General features: G+C 33.2%; 2 protein-coding genes across 2 annotated transcripts in view; both read right to left on the bottom strand.

The window, feature by feature from the left end:
• LOC111508743 (activating signal cointegrator 1 complex subunit 1) overlaps positions 1-19,001 on the bottom strand; it is a 144,668-nt gene that overhangs the window by 74,405 nt on the left and 51,262 nt on the right. The gene's annotated exons all lie outside the window — the stretch shown is intronic.
• On the bottom strand, positions 842-18,836 carry ebo (exportin ellipsoid body open). Its single transcript, XM_023164337.2, has 15 exons — positions 18,671-18,836; positions 18,246-18,452; positions 17,994-18,191; positions 17,388-17,568; positions 16,949-17,187; positions 15,818-15,987; positions 14,019-14,225; positions 10,128-10,236; positions 9,964-10,056; positions 9,596-9,773; positions 9,373-9,517; positions 7,555-8,454; positions 1,633-1,861; positions 1,288-1,524; positions 842-1,037 (listed from the first exon to the last, which is right to left on the bottom strand). The coding sequence occupies exons 1-15, from the start codon at positions 18,671-18,673 to the stop codon at positions 948-950; spliced, it is 3,186 nt and encodes a 1,061-aa protein (XP_023020105.2). The 5' UTR covers positions 18,674-18,836; the 3' UTR covers positions 842-947.

The raw sequence follows: 19,001 nt of genomic DNA on the forward strand, positions 1-19,001 counted from the left end.
TTCGTTTAAGGAACTGAACATCCTCACCGTTGCTGGGCTGGTGTGTCACACACACACAAGGATAAGAAAGCTCGACTAATTGGTTTTTTGAAAAAGTATTTGACTAAGCATCACGTTAATCCTACATACCATGTTATCGTTAATCCGAAATATATAATAGAATCTTCACTTTTTCCAAAATATATTATTGTGTTGCATAATTTAAACAGGGATGTGGTTTCCAACTCAATTTCTCTTCCATACAGCATCACCAGTGGTATACCACAAGAAAAATATAATAAACAATTGTTTATATGACTAAACAACAATAAAATAATAAAGAAGTAGAAAAAATATTCATAAGAATGAGTTGTGATGATATAACAATTGAGATTATAAATTAAATGACTATGGTCAATTGAACTACCATTAATAGGTAAGCTATACAGTACATTTCTTTAATGCCCCCCCTTTTATTTTTTGAACGGGTCAACTCAAAAAATTGTAATTTGGGATAATGAAATTAACACATGAATACTTTATTTTGCAGTGAAATTGACAGATGAAACTTTCAAGATGGCGACTGGGCGCCATCTGGGAAAAAAAATTAAATGGAAAGGGGGGTCTTGTGAAACATCTTTTTGAGGCTCCTGACAAATGCTTGACAACCCTAGAATATAATGTCAATAACTTCAACTACTACAAAATGTGCTCCGCTGTCTCATCATTTTCCATATAGAGGCGACACACACACTGTCTTCCGATAGTCCGAGTCTCTGCATATGATGATTCAGATGACAGTCGTAGTCCAACCAACAACTCTCATTTATGATGGTAAAATGAAAAAAAAAAGTTACATCACTGATTTACAAAATACATTTTATTCACATATCACTTACACATATTTTTTGAGCTTTTGTATCAAACTGAAAAAAGTCCAAGCAACTGTATAAATATTATTGTACCTTTTAACTATTTGGAGAATTAATATTGCACGCTCTATGATGTTGAGCTTCACTTATAAAATTTTGTAAATTATGTACAAACGTAGGCATATCCTGAAATAAAATAAAAATGGTTAGTTTGGTCACCCAAACATTTTAGCATCAACATACGAACGGAATAATGAGAATTTTCAATCAGGATAATTTATAAATACAATCATAATATTGAAGCATTCTCATATTTTCATACATTTTGACATCATCATTTTGTAAATAGCTATAAATATTGAAAATATATATATTAATTCGTGGCTGGAAAAAATGCCTCAATATTCAGACGAAGCTTCATCTTTGTTCAACTTACCGTATCATGATTATGAACAAAATTTCTCAACAGATTTTCCCTTTGCTGCAGTGAAATTCCTTCCATATTTTGTATGAATTGTCTAACAAACGTTGAAAAAAAAACGTCAAAGTTCACGGCCGCCATATTATATACAGCTACCTGAATATCTTCAGACAACGAAGTTTGAGATTTATCCAACAAACAATTCAGAAGAACTGTCAGGAACTCGGGTAACAGGTGATTGCGAAACAAAATCTGGGAAAAAATTTTTTTTGGTAAATTTTCAAAGTCAATGATTTCGTGTTGGTACGTTTACATTTGAGAAAAACATGCAAAAAGAAGCTGAAAGTAAAAATCTTTTACCTTGTGATACAACTTCCATTTTCCGTTCAGATCTTCTAGAGCTGCTAGACTCAGTCGGAAAATATTCATATCTTGCTGCAATAAAGCCTGACCAAATACCTGGAGAACAGCCAGCAGCTGCTCTGGTTTCTGGGGATGATCTGGACCAATTCCGGAATCGCTACATCCAGGAGAGTAGCCCAACTTCACTTGTGAGGCATAGAAATACTGCCAACGATGAAGTAAAATACTAAAATCAATAGAGAAACCATCTTTAAATTTTTTGAGAATCTTTATTCAGAATTATGGAAACCTAACACAATTTCACATAATACAATTACATAAGACATTCTGTAAATGAGTGCATTTACGTTGCAGACTTATGGCTGGTTACTTTTACTAGTTTTTGACATTAATAATAATAATAAATATGCTTTATTGTCCAAAGACAAATCTTAGGTGAACATTGCTTTTTTGAAAAAGAAAAAACATAGTCAAGTACATGAAATCAGAGTATAATCTAGTAGAATAATAAAAATATGTAGAGTCCTACCATAAAAAAAAAATTAAAAAAATGAAAATATTGAATATCACATTTTCTGAAAAAAAAAAAAAATGAGAATTTTGAATGTCACATTTTCTGAAAAACACTGGTTATATGCAATATTAACACACACACACACACACACACACACACACACACACACACACACACACACACACTTCCTATCCGTGAAGTTTTCACGGATAGGAATATGCTGAACTGGTTTTCCGGGTATTTGATCCGTGTATGTGATATTATCTCTAATTTCACCGACGTTTCGACAAAATCTCATTTGTCATTATCTAGGTGTGCTAATACGTGTTCAGAAGTTTGTTGACCTTGCTCAACTCACTTCTTACTATACTGGTAAAACGGTATTCGTTACGTGTTCAGATATAGAGGGTCCATAAACTCTCTACTACCTACTACTTAAATGTTGTTGAGTTTTACCTGAGTTCTTCTTCTTCTTCTTAGTTGACCTCATCTCCCCGTTAAGGTATCGAATATGAAATCTGAAGTTTTCACGGATAGGAATATGCTGAACTGGTTTTCCGGGTATTTGATCCGTGTATGTGATATTATCTCTAATTTCACCGACGTTTCGACAAAATCTCATTTGTCATTATCTAGGTGTGCTAATATGTGTTCAGAAGTTTGTTGACCTTGCTCAACTCACTTCTTACTATACTGGTAAAACGGTATTCGTTACGTGTTCAGATATAGAGGGTCCATAAACTCTCTACTACCTACTACTTAAATGTTGTTGAGTTTTACCTGAGTTCTTCTTCTTCTTCCTAGTTGACCTCATCTCCCCGTTAAGGTATCGAATATGAAATCTGAAGTTTTCACGGATAGGAATATGCTGAACTGGTTTTCCGGGTATTTGATCCTTGTATGTGATATTATCTCTAATTTCACCGACGTTTCGACAAAATCTCATTTGTCATTATCTAGGTGTGCTAATACGTGTTCAGAAGTTTGTTGACCTTGCTCAACTCACTTCTTACTATACTCGTAAAACGGTATTCGTTACGTGTTCAGATATAGAGGGTCCATAAACTCTCTACTACCTACTACTTAAATGTTGTTGAGTTTTACCTGAGTTCTTCTTCTTCTTCTTAGTTGACCTCATCTCCCCGTTAAGGTATCGAATATGAAATCTGAAGTTTTCAATACCCGGAAAACCAGTTCAGCATATTCCTATCCGTGAAAACTCGAAAGCTCGACCATATAACAAAGAGTATTCTTTAAACAACAGCCCAGCAATTTTGACTGCATCCCCAACATTATTCCGTATTTCTATATATATATACAGTGTGACCCATTTAAAATGGAACCACCCCTGTAGAATGTGCATTTTTCAATCAATCTCAATTTTTTTTTTATTGAAATATTAAGCATGAAAAACTGTATCTTGACACTAACTTTCACAATTTTAGTTTCATTTCCAAGGCACTCTATGGTTTTTTTTGTTTGTCAAAAACGGCAAAAGTTTATTAGGCAATTTTTGTTTTCAAATTTGACTACACCACTGGATTCGTAGTCGTTATAAATGAAAACTGTCAAATTTTCATTAAAAAATATTTGTTAACAACGAAGTTACAACAACTTCAATTTTGGAAACAAAGTATTTGTTTGTAATTTTTATTCAGATTATAGACATATTTGAGATCTGACAACACTGTCACCACCAAGTAGAACACCAGTGAATTTGTACAGTGAAAATCCGAAGTCAACAGCTCAATGCGTTCTACAGTTATAACTCCTGAAAATATGGTAATGTGAGAGATTTGTGGTGCAAGCGTTTTGTAATAAAAATCTGACTACGCCACTGGATTTGTGGATAATATTCCCTTAAAATCATTCATTTGAGTGTAGGTTACGAGAAGTGAAAATTAAAATAAAAATTGAATAATTGAATAACAGAAAATCAAAAGTTCATTTTCAAGTTACGCAGTAGTAGACCAAATTCAGAATCTCATGTCATGGGATCTCCCAATTGCGCTTTTACCAAATCTTGATAGAATCTTGAAGTATTAATGGTCATACTTGTAAGCTTTTTGGAAGTTTCCCAATAATAAATAATAGTACTTTTGTAACAGCGCACCTGGAAAATCACATTTTATGAGATTCTGAACTTACTCTACCTTCTTCTATAGCTGATGAAAACAAAATGTATACAAACAAGTTTCAAAGTATTTATTCAACAATTAATTGCCATTAAGAAAAAACTGATACTAAAATAAACATTGATTTAAAACTAAACATTCAAATTTTTGTGGCTTCTACCAAACCTCCATTAAGTTCAATACATTTATCGTATCTCTTCCGAATATTGTTTACACTATTTCTTATTTGTTGAACTGTAATTTCGGCACAAGCTTGTCGTATCCTTTGCATGAGTTCAGCTCGATTCGTTGGTCTTGTTCTGTATACTTTTTGTGTCAGAATACCCCACAGAAAAAAGTCTAATATTGTTAGATCAGGCGATCTAGGTGGCCATTCAATTAAGTCACTACCTCGTCCTATCCAATGATTTGGAAACTGGTTATTTAGCCACTCTTTAACAATCCTCGAATTGTGCACGGAACAGCCGTCGAGCTGAAAATATAAATTTACTTGTTCCGCAAGAGGCATTTCATCTATTTCGTCCGATAATTGTTTATTTAGAAATTCCAAAAAATTTTGCCCGTTTATGTTTCCACTAAAAAAATATGGACCTATTATTCTATTTTGTACTATACCACACCAAACGTTAACTTTTTCGGAATATTGACTTTTACAATTTATGATCCAGTGCGGATTTTCCGTAGCCCAATACCGAGCATTTTGCGACGAAACTACCCCATTGGTGCTGAAAGAAGCTTCATCACTAAACATTATGCAGTTTAAAAAATTTCTTGTATTCAGGTACTCGCCTTGTGCCCACAAACAAAATTCCATACGTTTCACTTCATCACCTGCCTTTAAAGAGTGAAGAAATTTAGGTTTAAATGCTCTCATTTTGTTTTGTTTAAGACATCGTCGAATAGTCTCTCTCGGTAAGTTTAAATCCAAACTGGCGACTCGTAAACTTCTGTTTGGGTGGTTTCTAAAATAATCTAAAACAGCACCTTCGTTTAAATTTCTTCTTCGGTGATTATTTTTTAAAATATGTTTGCTGACTGCACCGGTTTCTTCAAATGTTTTGTTAATTTTACTGACGGTGCTTCTGTCAATGGGAAGTCGATTTGGATGTCTGTGATTAAATATCCTAGCTGCTTCTCTTTCACTATGATAATTGTCCCCAGAAATTCTCACAATTTCAATTCTTTCTTCTAATGATAATTGCAAAGCCATTATTAAATGCACGTAACTAACAACTATTATTTTATTTATGATTAACTGTCAAAATCACAGCCTACCTTTGCATAATGAGTTCAGCTTCCTCAAATTATTGATATCTCCTCTAAAAGATTGTTTTAGCTGAGTTATGAAGAATTTACAGGGAACAATTTTTGTCCTGCTCTCTGTTTTATTATTGAATAAATGATTTCCATGCTTTAAATCAATTTGATTTTAGCGGCTATGCGGAAGAATGTACTAAGTACTGCATAACTTGAAAATGAATTTTTAATTTTCTGTTATTCTAGAATACACTTCTCGTAACCTACACTCAAATGAATGCTTTTGAGGGAATATTATCCACAAATCCAGTGGCGTAGTCAGATTTTTATTACAAAACGCTTGCACCACAAATCTCTCACATTACCATATTTTCAGGAGTTATAACTGTAGAACGCATTGAGCTGTTGACTTCGGATTTTCACTGTACAAATTCACTGGTGTTCTACTTGGTGATGACAGTGTTGTCAGATCTCAAATATGTCTATAATCTGAATAAAAATTACAAACAAATACTTTGTTTCCAATGACATGAGATTCTGAATTTGGTCTACTACTGCGTAACTTGAAAATGAACTTTTAATTTTCTGTTATTCAATTATTCAATTTTTATTTTAATTTTCACTTCTCGTAACCTACACTCAAATGAATGATTTTAAGGGAATATTATCCACAAATCCAGTGGCGTAGTCAGATTTTTATTACAAAACGCTTGCACCACAAATCTCTCACATTACCATATTTTCAGGAGTTATAACTGTAGAACGCATTGAGCTGTTGACTTCGGATTTTCACTGTACAAATTCACTGGTGTTCTACTTGGTGGTGACAGTGTTGTCAGATCTCAAATATGTCTATAATCTGAATAAAAATTACAAACAAATACTTTGTTTCCAAAATTGAAGTTGTTGTAACTTCGTTGTTAACAAATATTTTTTAATGAAAATTTGACAGTTTTCATTTATAACGACTACGAATCCAGTGGTGTAGTCAAATTTGAAAACAAAAATTGCCTAATAAACTTTTGCCGTTTTTGACAAACAAAAAAAACCATAGAGTGCCTTGGAAATGAAACTAAAATTGTGAAAGTTAGTGTCAAGATACAGTTTTTCATGCTTAATATTTCAATAAAAAAAATTGAGATTGATTGAAAAATGCACATTCTACAGGGGTGGTTCCATTTTAAATGGGTCACACTGTATATATATATATATATATATATATATATATATATATATATATATATAAATAGTTATTAAAATGCCAAAATAATGTATAAAAACACAAATATGTGTATTAAGTACGATTAAAAGGTATCGTCATGAAATTCTTGCAAACTATAATAGGGCTTTTTGATGAGAAAATCCTTAGTTGATTTTCGAAATTCAGTACAGTGTACTACGCATTTCAGGTAGTTAGGAAGATTATTATACATCTTGAGTTGTTGTTAGAGTTCTGTATGGGAAGTCTAAAATTTAGAATCTTGCCGCCTGACTCTACAGAGAAATCTTAATGACCTTTTCTGCAGAATAAAAATCAATAATAGACAGTTTTAGCTCAGTTCTAGCTGTATGTTTGAAGACAAAATAGCTAATATTTGGGTTTTATCAGCGAGAGCTCTTGTTTGGTATATCAAAAAGAGATAGCTATACAAACGTGGGTCATCAGCAATTTCTGAGATTGTCAAACCAATTGAAGACATTTTACTATCGTTTGATATTTCAATGTATTTACTGTAGTTTCTTTGGTTTGAAAGTTTCTACAATATAATAAAGTACTGGACAATTTTATGAAATTGACACAAAATCGGAACATGGGGTTACTTTCTAGTGAATTGAAAAAATAAAAGTAATTAGGTTGTACGGAACAGTAGAAATCTCATTTTGTTTTCATTACACGGTCCATTTATTTTAGATACACAAATTGTGCATTTTTTCAATATAATAGAATCACCTGAACACCATTTATTTCATAAATGTACTCTTACTTTCAGTATTATTTCTGAAAATACTCACCTGTACAATAAAGTCAATAGAGCAACAAATATATCTGGACAATCTGCGGCCTGTGATACAATCGATGGATAAATGCTTTCCATGCAAAGTTGGAGAATTCCAGGAAGAAATGACTTGTGAGAAGTGCCAGGTACTTCCACAACCAACTGAAGAATCTGAAGAAGTTTATCAAGTCCGCAGAGAGCACTAGTCTGCTGTTGCATCGTAATCTGCAAGAATACCTGTACGGCATTCTTTGTGTCTTCGATGCCCAATTGCTGTTGAAGTACCCCTATTACGTTCAAAAAGAAATTCAGGATATGATTGCTTATCTCTTTATATCTAACGAAAGAAGGAAACAAGTACAAAGCTTGCTGTACGGTTGGTTTGATAGCGGCAGTTAGAAGCTTCTTCGAAGCCATGGGAAAATGCCGACAATTTTCAATAATGCATGACAGCGACGGCAGAACTCTTTCCACGATATGTCTAGCTCTTTCTTCATGAGTACTCGACGATAACTCCCTAAAATCTTTAGTGAGATTCTCGAAAAATACTGTTACGAATGCGTTCCTTTGCGCAGTATCTTCTTGGCTCAAAGTTCCCCAAGATCTCAGCAATAAATTACTTACGGAATTGTTGACGATTAAACTGGTTTGACTATCACAGAATTTTAGCGTTGGCGCTATGTGAATGAACTGCACGACAGCGGGTATGACCACTAGATGGGGTGCATATATGACACTTGTGAATCCATACAATAGGTGGGCAGCAGAGTGACTGATTTTTGTTGGGACGGTCGTGCCGCAGCGCAGGAGTGGCAGTGTTAAGTCGAGGATTAATTTGAGGTTGTGATTGTTCATGGATTCCTTCTGAGTTATCCAGACCAGCAAGCTTTTCAGGGCTGAAAGCAGCTGGCTATGGCTGAAAAGTTATGAATTTATTTTCTCCTGTAAGAAACAAATTGGCGCCAATTTGTTTGCTACAGGTCTGGCTCGGAGAATCAGAGATGGTCGGAAGTGACAATACCACTGCTCGTAGGCAAAAGAAAAGGGCAATTTTATTTTCTTTGGTAAGAATTCATTCTCAGAGACGGAGCTGTAGCATCTCATTTATAACAGCACAATATGGTACATAATATTTAAATAAAGGTAAAGCGTAATACCTATAAGTCAATATATTAAGTACACAAATTGATATGAATAAGACATAACATTTATTAGCAAATGCGTTATATTTTTGAATATATAGAAGTTTTAATGTCTCTCACATTATTCTTTAAATTTTTGCTATCTTTCTCTAATTGTATTATGCATAGATTGTGAGTTCAGGACATAAAACAAGGCTTACTCAATAAAACGTATTCCAAAAACACACTTTAATGTGAAATGACGAAAACGCCATCTATGGGGTAGAGAGAAAACTCAAACCACAAATACCAAAGATAAAACGAGGGTTCCAACAGCAATCCCTCACAAAGTTAAGCTTCGCAAAATATTGACGAATGAGAAATCGCTTTCTGTCCATCAAACTGATGAAAAATCTAGCATTTTTTAATCGAATAATACTTTATTGATAATGTTACGTGCATTACACGTTTTTTTCAGTAGAAAACTGATTAATTTTCAACAAGAAAATAGTTTATTAGAAGATTATAAAAAGCTCAATGTGTAAGAAAAAGTTTCATTTAAAATAAGTAAGTTGAAAGAGAAAGACTTCTGTTAATCCCATGTTTTTGTTTTTTTTATTTATTTGAAACACTTGATGTGACTCGTTAAATAGCACATTACCTTTTATTTGAGGTCAAAATAAAAATACTGATAAAAATGACTGGAAACTTACATTTCAATAAAGCAGACCGTTAACCTTGAATCAGTAACTTTCAATTCATAAAATCTTATTTTATTCGCTAATGAGGCACTTTCTAAAATTTTTTCTAGAAGGCTATTCATTATTGGTGTACTTGAATGAGTAAGGTCTTCTTTATCTGGAACAATAAATCCATTTTATTTACGTAAACTTTTCTCGTAATTTTTTTTGCGTAAAAATCATTTCTATACTCTACCTGAGTCAATAATAACAGAAGAAATCCTGGTGAGAGCTTGACTGAGAGATGAGAAGTCCTTTAGAACATAACATATATTTTCAGTCTCGGGAACTCCAAATTTCAGTGAACGATTCTGATGATCCACTGTGTTCTCCATGTTTTGGAAGATATCAAAACATACTTTCCAAGGTGATAACTGAAAATCAACTATTTTCATTATACACAAGGAATATGTAAAACCAGTAAAATATTTTAATAAATAATATTCCATCAACGGGGGTATATTTATAGCAAAAACTATGTAAAAACGGTTGGTAACGGACATTTGAAAAACTGACAAATTTATTTTTGCAATGAATAAGCATTACAAACTATTCTTGACTTACAATTAGTCCAAAAGTTTCCATAGGGGTGTATTCCGCAACTATAGCTATAATTTCCACAGTGGTTTTCAAAAAAATTTCCCACTCGGTCTGGTTCTAAAAGTTCACAAAATTTAAAAACATTTATTATTTTTGAACATCCATAGTGCTAGTGTTATATATCTTACATCTTCATCAGTATCTGCATCATTTATCATATTGAGTTGAGAAAAATTACAAGTAAATTGTATTTTTCTTAAAAGGGCTGTGACTAATCCAATAAATACATCCGAATATCTGAAAAAAATTAAAGCAGCAGGTAATATTCTAATTATTGAATATTTCAAAGAGAATGGCCTTTTCCTTATTACATAAACTATTAAATACAAAGAGAAAAACAAACGGGTTCAGAGAAAAATTGAACTTTACAGATTCATTTCGGCCATAGTTGTTGCGACAAAAGGGTACTTTGAAGATTTCCGAATTTCTTGTTCTCCTTGGATTCACATTTAAAGTTATAAGTTCGACAAGTTCCGGGGAATTGATGCTACCATTGATTATTTCATGAATTAGTGTAAGATCTGCTTCTAATCTTCTATGAATAGAATAGAATAGAATTTAATCATCTGTAAAAGCAGAACATAATATGTTACAAAATAATTTGGTACACAAGTGTTACTACTTCATTAGACTAGTCAACTAAAATCAGAATATACCTATTTATAAGACTATTCTACATACACAACCTACATTCAACGCTAATATTTGTTAAAAAAGGTTAAAAAAAGGTCATATTCATTCATTTAAAAATTCCTTCACAGAATAGAATGCTTTTCTCAGCAAGAACTTACTTAAAAGATATTTAAAAGTATTAAAATCATTGAATTTTTTTTCACTGCCATATTTGTTCTTGAAATAATTATAAAATAAGATGCCTTTGTATATGTGAGAGCATTGACCAATGGCAAGTCTCGAAAACGGCTGCTGCAAATTCCCTGCACTTTGTGTATTATAGTTATGGTGAGCACTATTTGTAGGTAGTACTTCCAATTGTTTTTTTTACGTTTAAACTAGTTTGAAATATGTACAATTATGGTACAGTTAGAATAGATAATTCAGTAAATATTTCTTTGCGTGATATTCTTTGATGTACCCCTTTTATGCATCTAATAATTTTCTTTTGCTGTAGAAATACTTTTTCTATTTGAGTTGAGCCTCCCCAAAATATCAACCCATAGGATATATTTGATTGTATCAAACCATAGTAAACCAATAACAGCACGTCCATTGACACTGTATTCTTCAATTGCCTTAGTACAAAGCAGTTTTTACTCAGTTTATTGCATAAGCTGTTAATATGGTTTTCCCAGCTTAGTTTATGGTCCAAGGTAATACCTAGAAACTTCGTTGATGTGAACTGTCCAATACTTTTGCCATCAATTATAATCAGGGAACAGAACGTATTATTGATGTTTTTTCGCGGGTTAGGTACATTCAATTAGCGTTTTTTTCATTTTTTTATGTTAGTACAATCGTAACGAACACATGCCCACAGTTTCAGCTGTTTAGCATGTAACTAAACCATTCTCCTGTCTTTGTACGTCATTCTTATTTACGGAAATGATTTGTTGTGGTATAATGGTTGCCATTGTTGTTTTGCATTCTATTTTGTGCAACCACTATTAAGCAATATGCAATTTGCATTCAGTCCGTGTGGTATTCTTAGCTGCATACCCAAAAGGCATTCCACTGGAAGGACTATAAAAACACAATCTACCCTTTTTTGTAACTCTGTTTATTTTATGAGAAATAAAACTCGGGTTTGCAGTGAGAAACAAGTCGTTGCCATCAACACTTTTCCAATTATTACATTCAGTAACAGCTAAAGTTATTTTGAATGTCTTTCGGAGTAATCCAGAAATATAAGATAACTTATATTTCCTATGGTGTGCCTGCATTTATATAGGTAGGTTCGAATTAGTTGGTACAGCGGAATGTAACTTTATTTTCAAAATGTATTTCTGGATATTAACAATTTATATAGTTTTAGTCAAACTCTTGTAATGGTATCATATCTGATAAACACCTTTGACCATTCATTCGTCAGACATAGAAATTATTTTGTATGCAGTTGATGCAACCTTGGGCAAAAAAAATATATAAAATAGATGATCCCCATATGATCCATACTGACATATTAGAGAAAGCTCGATCATGGTTCACATCAAATGACTTGAACAAAAAACAGAAACTCTTAACTTTTGAAACAATTTGCTTAAATCGAGATAACAAAAATTCTACCAAATTTTTGGGAGTACAAATAGATTCTAACCTGAAATGGATAGACCATATAAATAACATGTATAGTAAACTTAGTAAGACAGTTTTTGCTATCAGAAGAAATTAAAAAAATAGTAAATCAAACTGCGGCACTTGCAACATATCATTCTCTTTTTCATTCAGTCCTTAGGTATGGTATAATTAATTGAAATAATGCATCAAAGGTACATCTTAATAGAATATTTGTCATTCAAAAATCTGCAGTAAGAAGCATAATCTCTGCTAATTATGATGAAATGTGTCAACCAACTTAAAATAATGACACTATATTCAGTTATTGTCTATGAAAATCTGCTTCTTGTTCAACAAAACTTGTTGAATAAAGTTGCTCACAAGGATATACACTAACATGATACAAGAAATGAATCAAGCCTTGTTCCTACAGCTAATAGGTTGCAAAGAACAGATGATACAGGAATTAAGCTATACAATGCCTTATCTGCCGAATTTCGTAACTTGCCATTTATAAGATTCAAAAACTTATTGAAGAAAATATTAACAAAACATCCTTTATATGAAATTGATGAATTTTTCGAAGTTATCCAAGAAGCAAGAGACACTTTTGTGGTCACCTCCCGAACTTGTACTCAACTTTGAATATATATAATACGTTAGCTATGTGATTTATAATTTGTAAAAGCTCATGACTTTACATTTTAGTCAAGTCTTATAAGATTGTAATTTTATCTTGTTAACTTGTATTTTTTTGTAAATCTAATTTATCTATAAGCATTTTATCCTCTCAAACCTATTTTAGAAATTGTATTGACATGTCTAAAAACTGTGTGTTTCTTGAGACTAATAAATTATTATTATTATTATTATTCAAATAAACTGGCCGAATCGATCGGACCCACAGCTGTTTCATTTGCTCCTGCTGGTGAGAGGCATAAAAGTTAAAAGTGTTTTGGGTGTTTTGCGATTTTCTGCTATCGAAAAAATGGATATAAGAATTTTCATCAAATTTTGTGTAAATGGTATACGGTGATTGTACTCTCGAGTCAGAAAAATTTTTACAAATGGTACAAGCTTCTCACAGAAGGTCGAGAAGATGTGATTGACGACGCTCCCAATGGACGCCCCAGCTCATCAACAACTGACGAAAATGTTGGGAAACTGAAGAAAATTGTTATGGAGAATCATAGAATCACTATTAGAGAATTTGCTGAGGATATTGGCATTTCGGTTGGCTGATGCCATGCAATTTTTCGGAAATTTTGGACATGAAGCGTGTGGCAGCAAAGTTTGTTGCAAAATTGATGAATTTTGACTAAAAAACTGTCGTATGAGCATCGCTTAGGGATTGTTGAATAACGTTAACGGCGATAAAGATTTGCTTAAAAGGGCCATAACTGGAGGGTATAGGGTTATGATATAGAAGCCGAAGTCGACTTGTCTTAATGAAAGAGCCTAGGAGAGCCAAGACCAAAAAAGCACGCCAAGTTCGACCAAACATCAAGGTTTTGCTCACTGTTTTCTTCGATTACTGTGGCGTAGTGCATCAGGAATTCTTGCAACATAGTCGTACAGTCAATAAGGAGTATTATCTTGGGAGTTATGTGCCGCTTACTAGAAGCAATACGAAGAAAACATCCGGTATCGTGGAAAAACAGATAACGGCTTTTGCATCACGATAATACACCAGCTCATTTGTATTGCTTGTTCATAATTTTTTACATAAATAATTTTACATAAATATTCCAACAAACTTATTCAATCAAACAGAGGCGAGTACTTACTTTTTGGCGTTTTGTGATTTTATCTGTTTGATAAACGCTGCCCATACAGTGAGGCAACACAAGTAACACTGTATGTTTGGCAAGTGCATTGTGAGCTGGAAAAGTGGAGATAAAAATTCCAGCGCCGAAAAACTAGGCTCCAACTCCAACCTCCACATGTGATGTTCTATCAGCAAAACCAACAACTCTGATAATTTTTCCATAAATCTGAAATCAGTATCACCTGAGTCTGTATTCAATAACTTCGTAAGATACGAAATTAATATTTTATAATAACACCGCTTTCGACAATAGAAAAATTAATTACATAATTACATATTTTAATACAATATTAATTTTTTCTCATCTATCAGGCTGTTTCCGTATTGTCCGTTTCAATGTTATGTGTTTTGTAGCTTCATATCTCACTGAATTCTTATTTTACTGTTCGGCAGAGCCGTACTCTTACTATCTAACCTGAAACACCACTCATCATACAAACTAATTGGCTTAAACTACAGTTATCCGCTAGGATTATACACATCCGTCTTTCAGGCGGAAGTGTATGCTATCTTGCAGTGTGCAAGGCTTATTAAATTGAGACCTCAAAGAAATGAGCGGATCAATATTTTAACAGACAGCAAGAGCACACTAGGGGCTCTGACAAACCCAAAGCTGTCATCAAAACTGGTCTGGGAATGGCATGAAGAACTGGATGAACTTGCAACAGGAACAAATTAACTTTGTACTGGGTGCCAGGGCATTCAGGAATCACAGGTAATGATAAAGCTGATAAATGCGCTAGACACGGGTCATCAACTTCATATATAGGTCCTGAAACAGCTCTGGGGGTACCAAAATCATTGGTACGAAACCAGATTAGGACATGGACCAATAAGCACACAGAGTACTGGACAAAAGTACCTGGCAACAAACACAGTAGAACCTTCATTAGGGAACCGTCCGAGAAAAGAACCGAAGGACTACTTCAATATAGTAGGGATTGGCTCAGAATAATTACAGGGTTACTAACCGGTCATTGTCAGCTTAGAGGACACCTGAATAAAATGGGACTGTACAACGGAGACCTCAGCTGTAGATTATGCAACGAAGGGATAGAAACAGCTCTACACATCTTATGCGAATGTGAGGCACTGAATCACAGGAGGCAGGCAATATATGGACGTACAAACTTACGTTCAGAAGAATATGCCGAACATCCAACACGGAACCTGTACAAACTAGTACAGGGAACGAGACTGATGGAATGGGTGTCATAAGAAGATGGGAGAATAAACGCAATAAGCCCAAGAGGCTGCAGTGTTTTCTTGAGACTTGGACTAAATGGACAAGTCAGACAGCTCCCAAGGGACCAAAAAAAAAAACTAATCGGCTTCGTTGAGAAGCGGGGTTTATTCGGTAGGGTGTGAATAGGTGTGAGCCACAATAAACCCTTGCGGGTGCGATGGAGACCGAATAGACCCACTCACTTTGGACCTAATCTAACCCTAGACCTTTGGCCAACTGACTATCATCTTTTCTAGCACTTTGATAAATTTCACACTGGTAGAACCTTCGCCAATCAGGACCAGGCAAAAACGGTCTTCGTCGACGTCATCAAGTCCCGAGCACATAATATTTATTCTGACGGTATTAATCATTGTTACATTGGCATGTTACATTGGCAAAAGTGCACCGATTCAAATGTCACTTATATATTACAGTAGACTCATAAAAACGGACGAAACTTTTTAAACAACCTAATAGTTGTATTATCTTTTCTTTCAAACATTCCATACATACAAACTATAAAAACTTACACAGGATCTAAAGAATCTATTCGAGTTGATGAGGTAGTAACTTCATTTAACCAGTCAACTGTCTGGCGGTATAGTTGATAATAGAAGTCTTGACTCTCAGGAGGGGTGCATTTTCTATATAACAGTTCGTTGAGGGTAGACATGGCGAGGACACATGTATCATCATCGTCCTGAACAAGAAAAATATTGAAACCATATAAATATGAGCTCAAAGTGAAATCTATAATAACAATGGTAATAAATCATTTTATTGAGAGTACGAAGCAGGATACTAAGCTAACCTTCAAATTTCTGGCTGTAAACAAAATTCAAGGCAGAAATTACTCTTCAATTGACACGTATAACCCGTATTGAGATGTGAATTTTAGTTCAATTACATGGCTCACTTTTTTATGCCGAGTACTCATTTAAATAAGTTACTCAGTAAATAAGAGGCGCTGGTAAGTTCCACAGCTAGATTCAGATACCCAGTTGGAAAACTCCTCCCGAGTACTTTCCAACTATTCAACTAATTATTTAAAAGTAAAAAACCCAAACTGTCATTCAAAAAACCACACACTTGGTTATTAATAATATAAATGGAAATCCGACTAAGAGTTTTTGATAGTTCAGTATCAAAATGTGGTATCATTAACGCCAAAGGAGATACCTCAAATATCCTTTGTACAGTTTAGAGTGTCAACTGAAAATACAAATCAATAGATTTGAAGGAAATCAAATGATGCTTTCAAGGGTGTCGCATTAGATTTGTCATGTTTTCATAAAATCATTATATATTCTGCAGCTTCAATTTGCCTAATGATTTGATGATTCACGAGTATTGTTGTCTTTATTGCATAATTTGTATGGATGATCTTTTTTTATTTATACTAGTATAGACACGCTTGAAAAAACTATTGTAGGTATAGCAAAACAAATATTTGAAAAAATTGATTCAAAATTCAACAGTCCAATAATATTTATCATCGGAATTACTGAAATTTCATTTAATTTTGTATATTTTCTCAAAATAATTCAAAGCTACACTCTTTTATTCCTGAATAAATATATTCAACTTCAAAACTTAATACCAAAAAAATATCAATAATTAAATAAATACCTCGAAATTAATACCATTTAAAAAAATCTAACCTGTGAATAAGAAGTAACATTAGTGAAGCTGAAGATAGCCCTTATCATCTCAACTGGAATCTGATGAATAGGTGCCCATGTGAAAAGGTGCTGCATGGTTTCTAGTGCTTCCTTCGTCAATATTTTTCTGTCAGGTCGAAATGAAGCAGCAGTAATATGCTGAGCGAGGATGGGCAAAGAAGATGGATGTGCTGGAGAGGGAGGAGGAGTAGCAGTGGAAGTATGGCGAGGTTTTGAACCTGAAAGTGATGAAATAGATAAAAAATGTTTGCATCAAAACAGTTAAGTAACCATTTTTTGACACTCAGAACCCAAATGAGGGATCTGTGAACAACACAACAATTAGACTCATTACTATAAAAGTTGAATCAAGTCATTAAAGATTAGTTGAGAATTATTCAAGTGGACTTCAAATGATTTTCTATAGAAATATACTTACCCAAGTTCTCTAAAATGTTTGTTACTACTTGAAAAACTACAGGAATGTATTGTTGTAACAGTCTTATAATTTCTTCTTTCCTAGAATTATTTTCATAACTTGCATGCAACCCCATAAACTCTTCACTAGTAGTCTTCAAAAGAACCAAACCTATCAGCTGGTTTCCCTCTGTTCTCAATAACTGCACAAAATAGAACATTGACTACCTCACAATTAACATTCAAGAACTTACAAACTTTTACAAAAAATATTTGATATAATTCATTACAAGATTTTACAATATCATTTAATTGAAGAAATGCAGATATATTCTCAATTTTCTTTTTGAGCAAACCAACGCAATCATAGTGAATGTTAATGTCTTTTTTTAATAATTTTTCATTTTGCTTTTAATACTGTTGAAAAAAACCTTTCATATAAGTCCTAAAACTATCGTTTATATGACCTGTTTATGAAAATATGTTCTCGTGTTACACAACGAATTAACTGTAAATTATTAGGCATATGAAGAGGTTATTTTTAACCAGCTATCAAAACACTAATACTTCATAATAAAAATTTGAAGAATAGGCATTTTCAATTTATTTTCACAAAACCAGCTCTTACCTCCAAGATATTATTGAAAAAATTGGGGTATCTACTTGGCCAATCCTGCTTTGCTATTTCCACTAATAATTTAGCATATTTACTCCTAAAAAAGTGAGATGTTGAATGCCCTTGTTCTATCAAATAATTGTGTAGGACACCTTTAATTTCTTCTTTAGAAGACCACTCAATGGCACTCCATTGCTGTTTTATCACAGACTAAAAATAAGAAACAGTAGTATGGATCACAAAAACATATTTTTGGTATCTCACCTCTAATGTGGATAAGGCAAACATTTTTACATATTGGCTAGATGTATTTGTAATGAAATAAATGCAATAGTTGGATAAGTGGGGCAGAGACTTGAAATAATTGAGTTGTAGTTCTATTTCATGTTTTCGGTGATTACTTGTCGAGGGGTTGAAAAATTCATCCAATAAATGCTCCAGAGCATTCAAAGAGCCATTTTCTCCCAGATCCTACAAAAAAGTAAACAAAAATATTTCATGTTTTGAAAAAACCATTCACGTATCCTTCAAGTTTCAATATTTATTCTGAAATACGTCTTATAAAATAAACATAGGCTAATAATAATAATCAAAATAATAATGGTGTATATGAAAAATTAATAACACTGAAACGTGAGTTCAGATTCTGAGTTATAGTTATGACTGTTTTGATATAGAACTATATTTACCATGATAATTTATCCTAATTTATGCTGTTCGTTGTAATATGAACAGTTCAACGAGTACGTTCTCGTTTTCATATTCTACAAACAAACTTCATTTTCCTTATTAAAAACTGACATTTCTAATCTAACCACATAATAGTAAACCGTCTTCTTTTTTCTGCGGGGTATCTTGTCAACCTCTCTTCTTTTTCAAGAGACGAACGTTATCCGTTGACGCAAGTTGCCGCAAGGTGCAAAACTAGTAAAAAACATGTCAACATGACATATTGTATTGAAATTTCTACGAAATATTACGTTTATTACTTTAAACAAAATGAACTTCAGACATATTTTT

Source organism: Leptinotarsa decemlineata, unplaced genomic scaffold, assembly GCF_025532065.1.
Source record: "Leptinotarsa decemlineata unplaced genomic scaffold, Ldec_3_MD MMD2_tig00000010_RagTag_RagTag, whole genome shotgun sequence".
Classification (NCBI taxonomy): domain Eukaryota; kingdom Metazoa; phylum Arthropoda; class Insecta; order Coleoptera; family Chrysomelidae; genus Leptinotarsa; species Leptinotarsa decemlineata.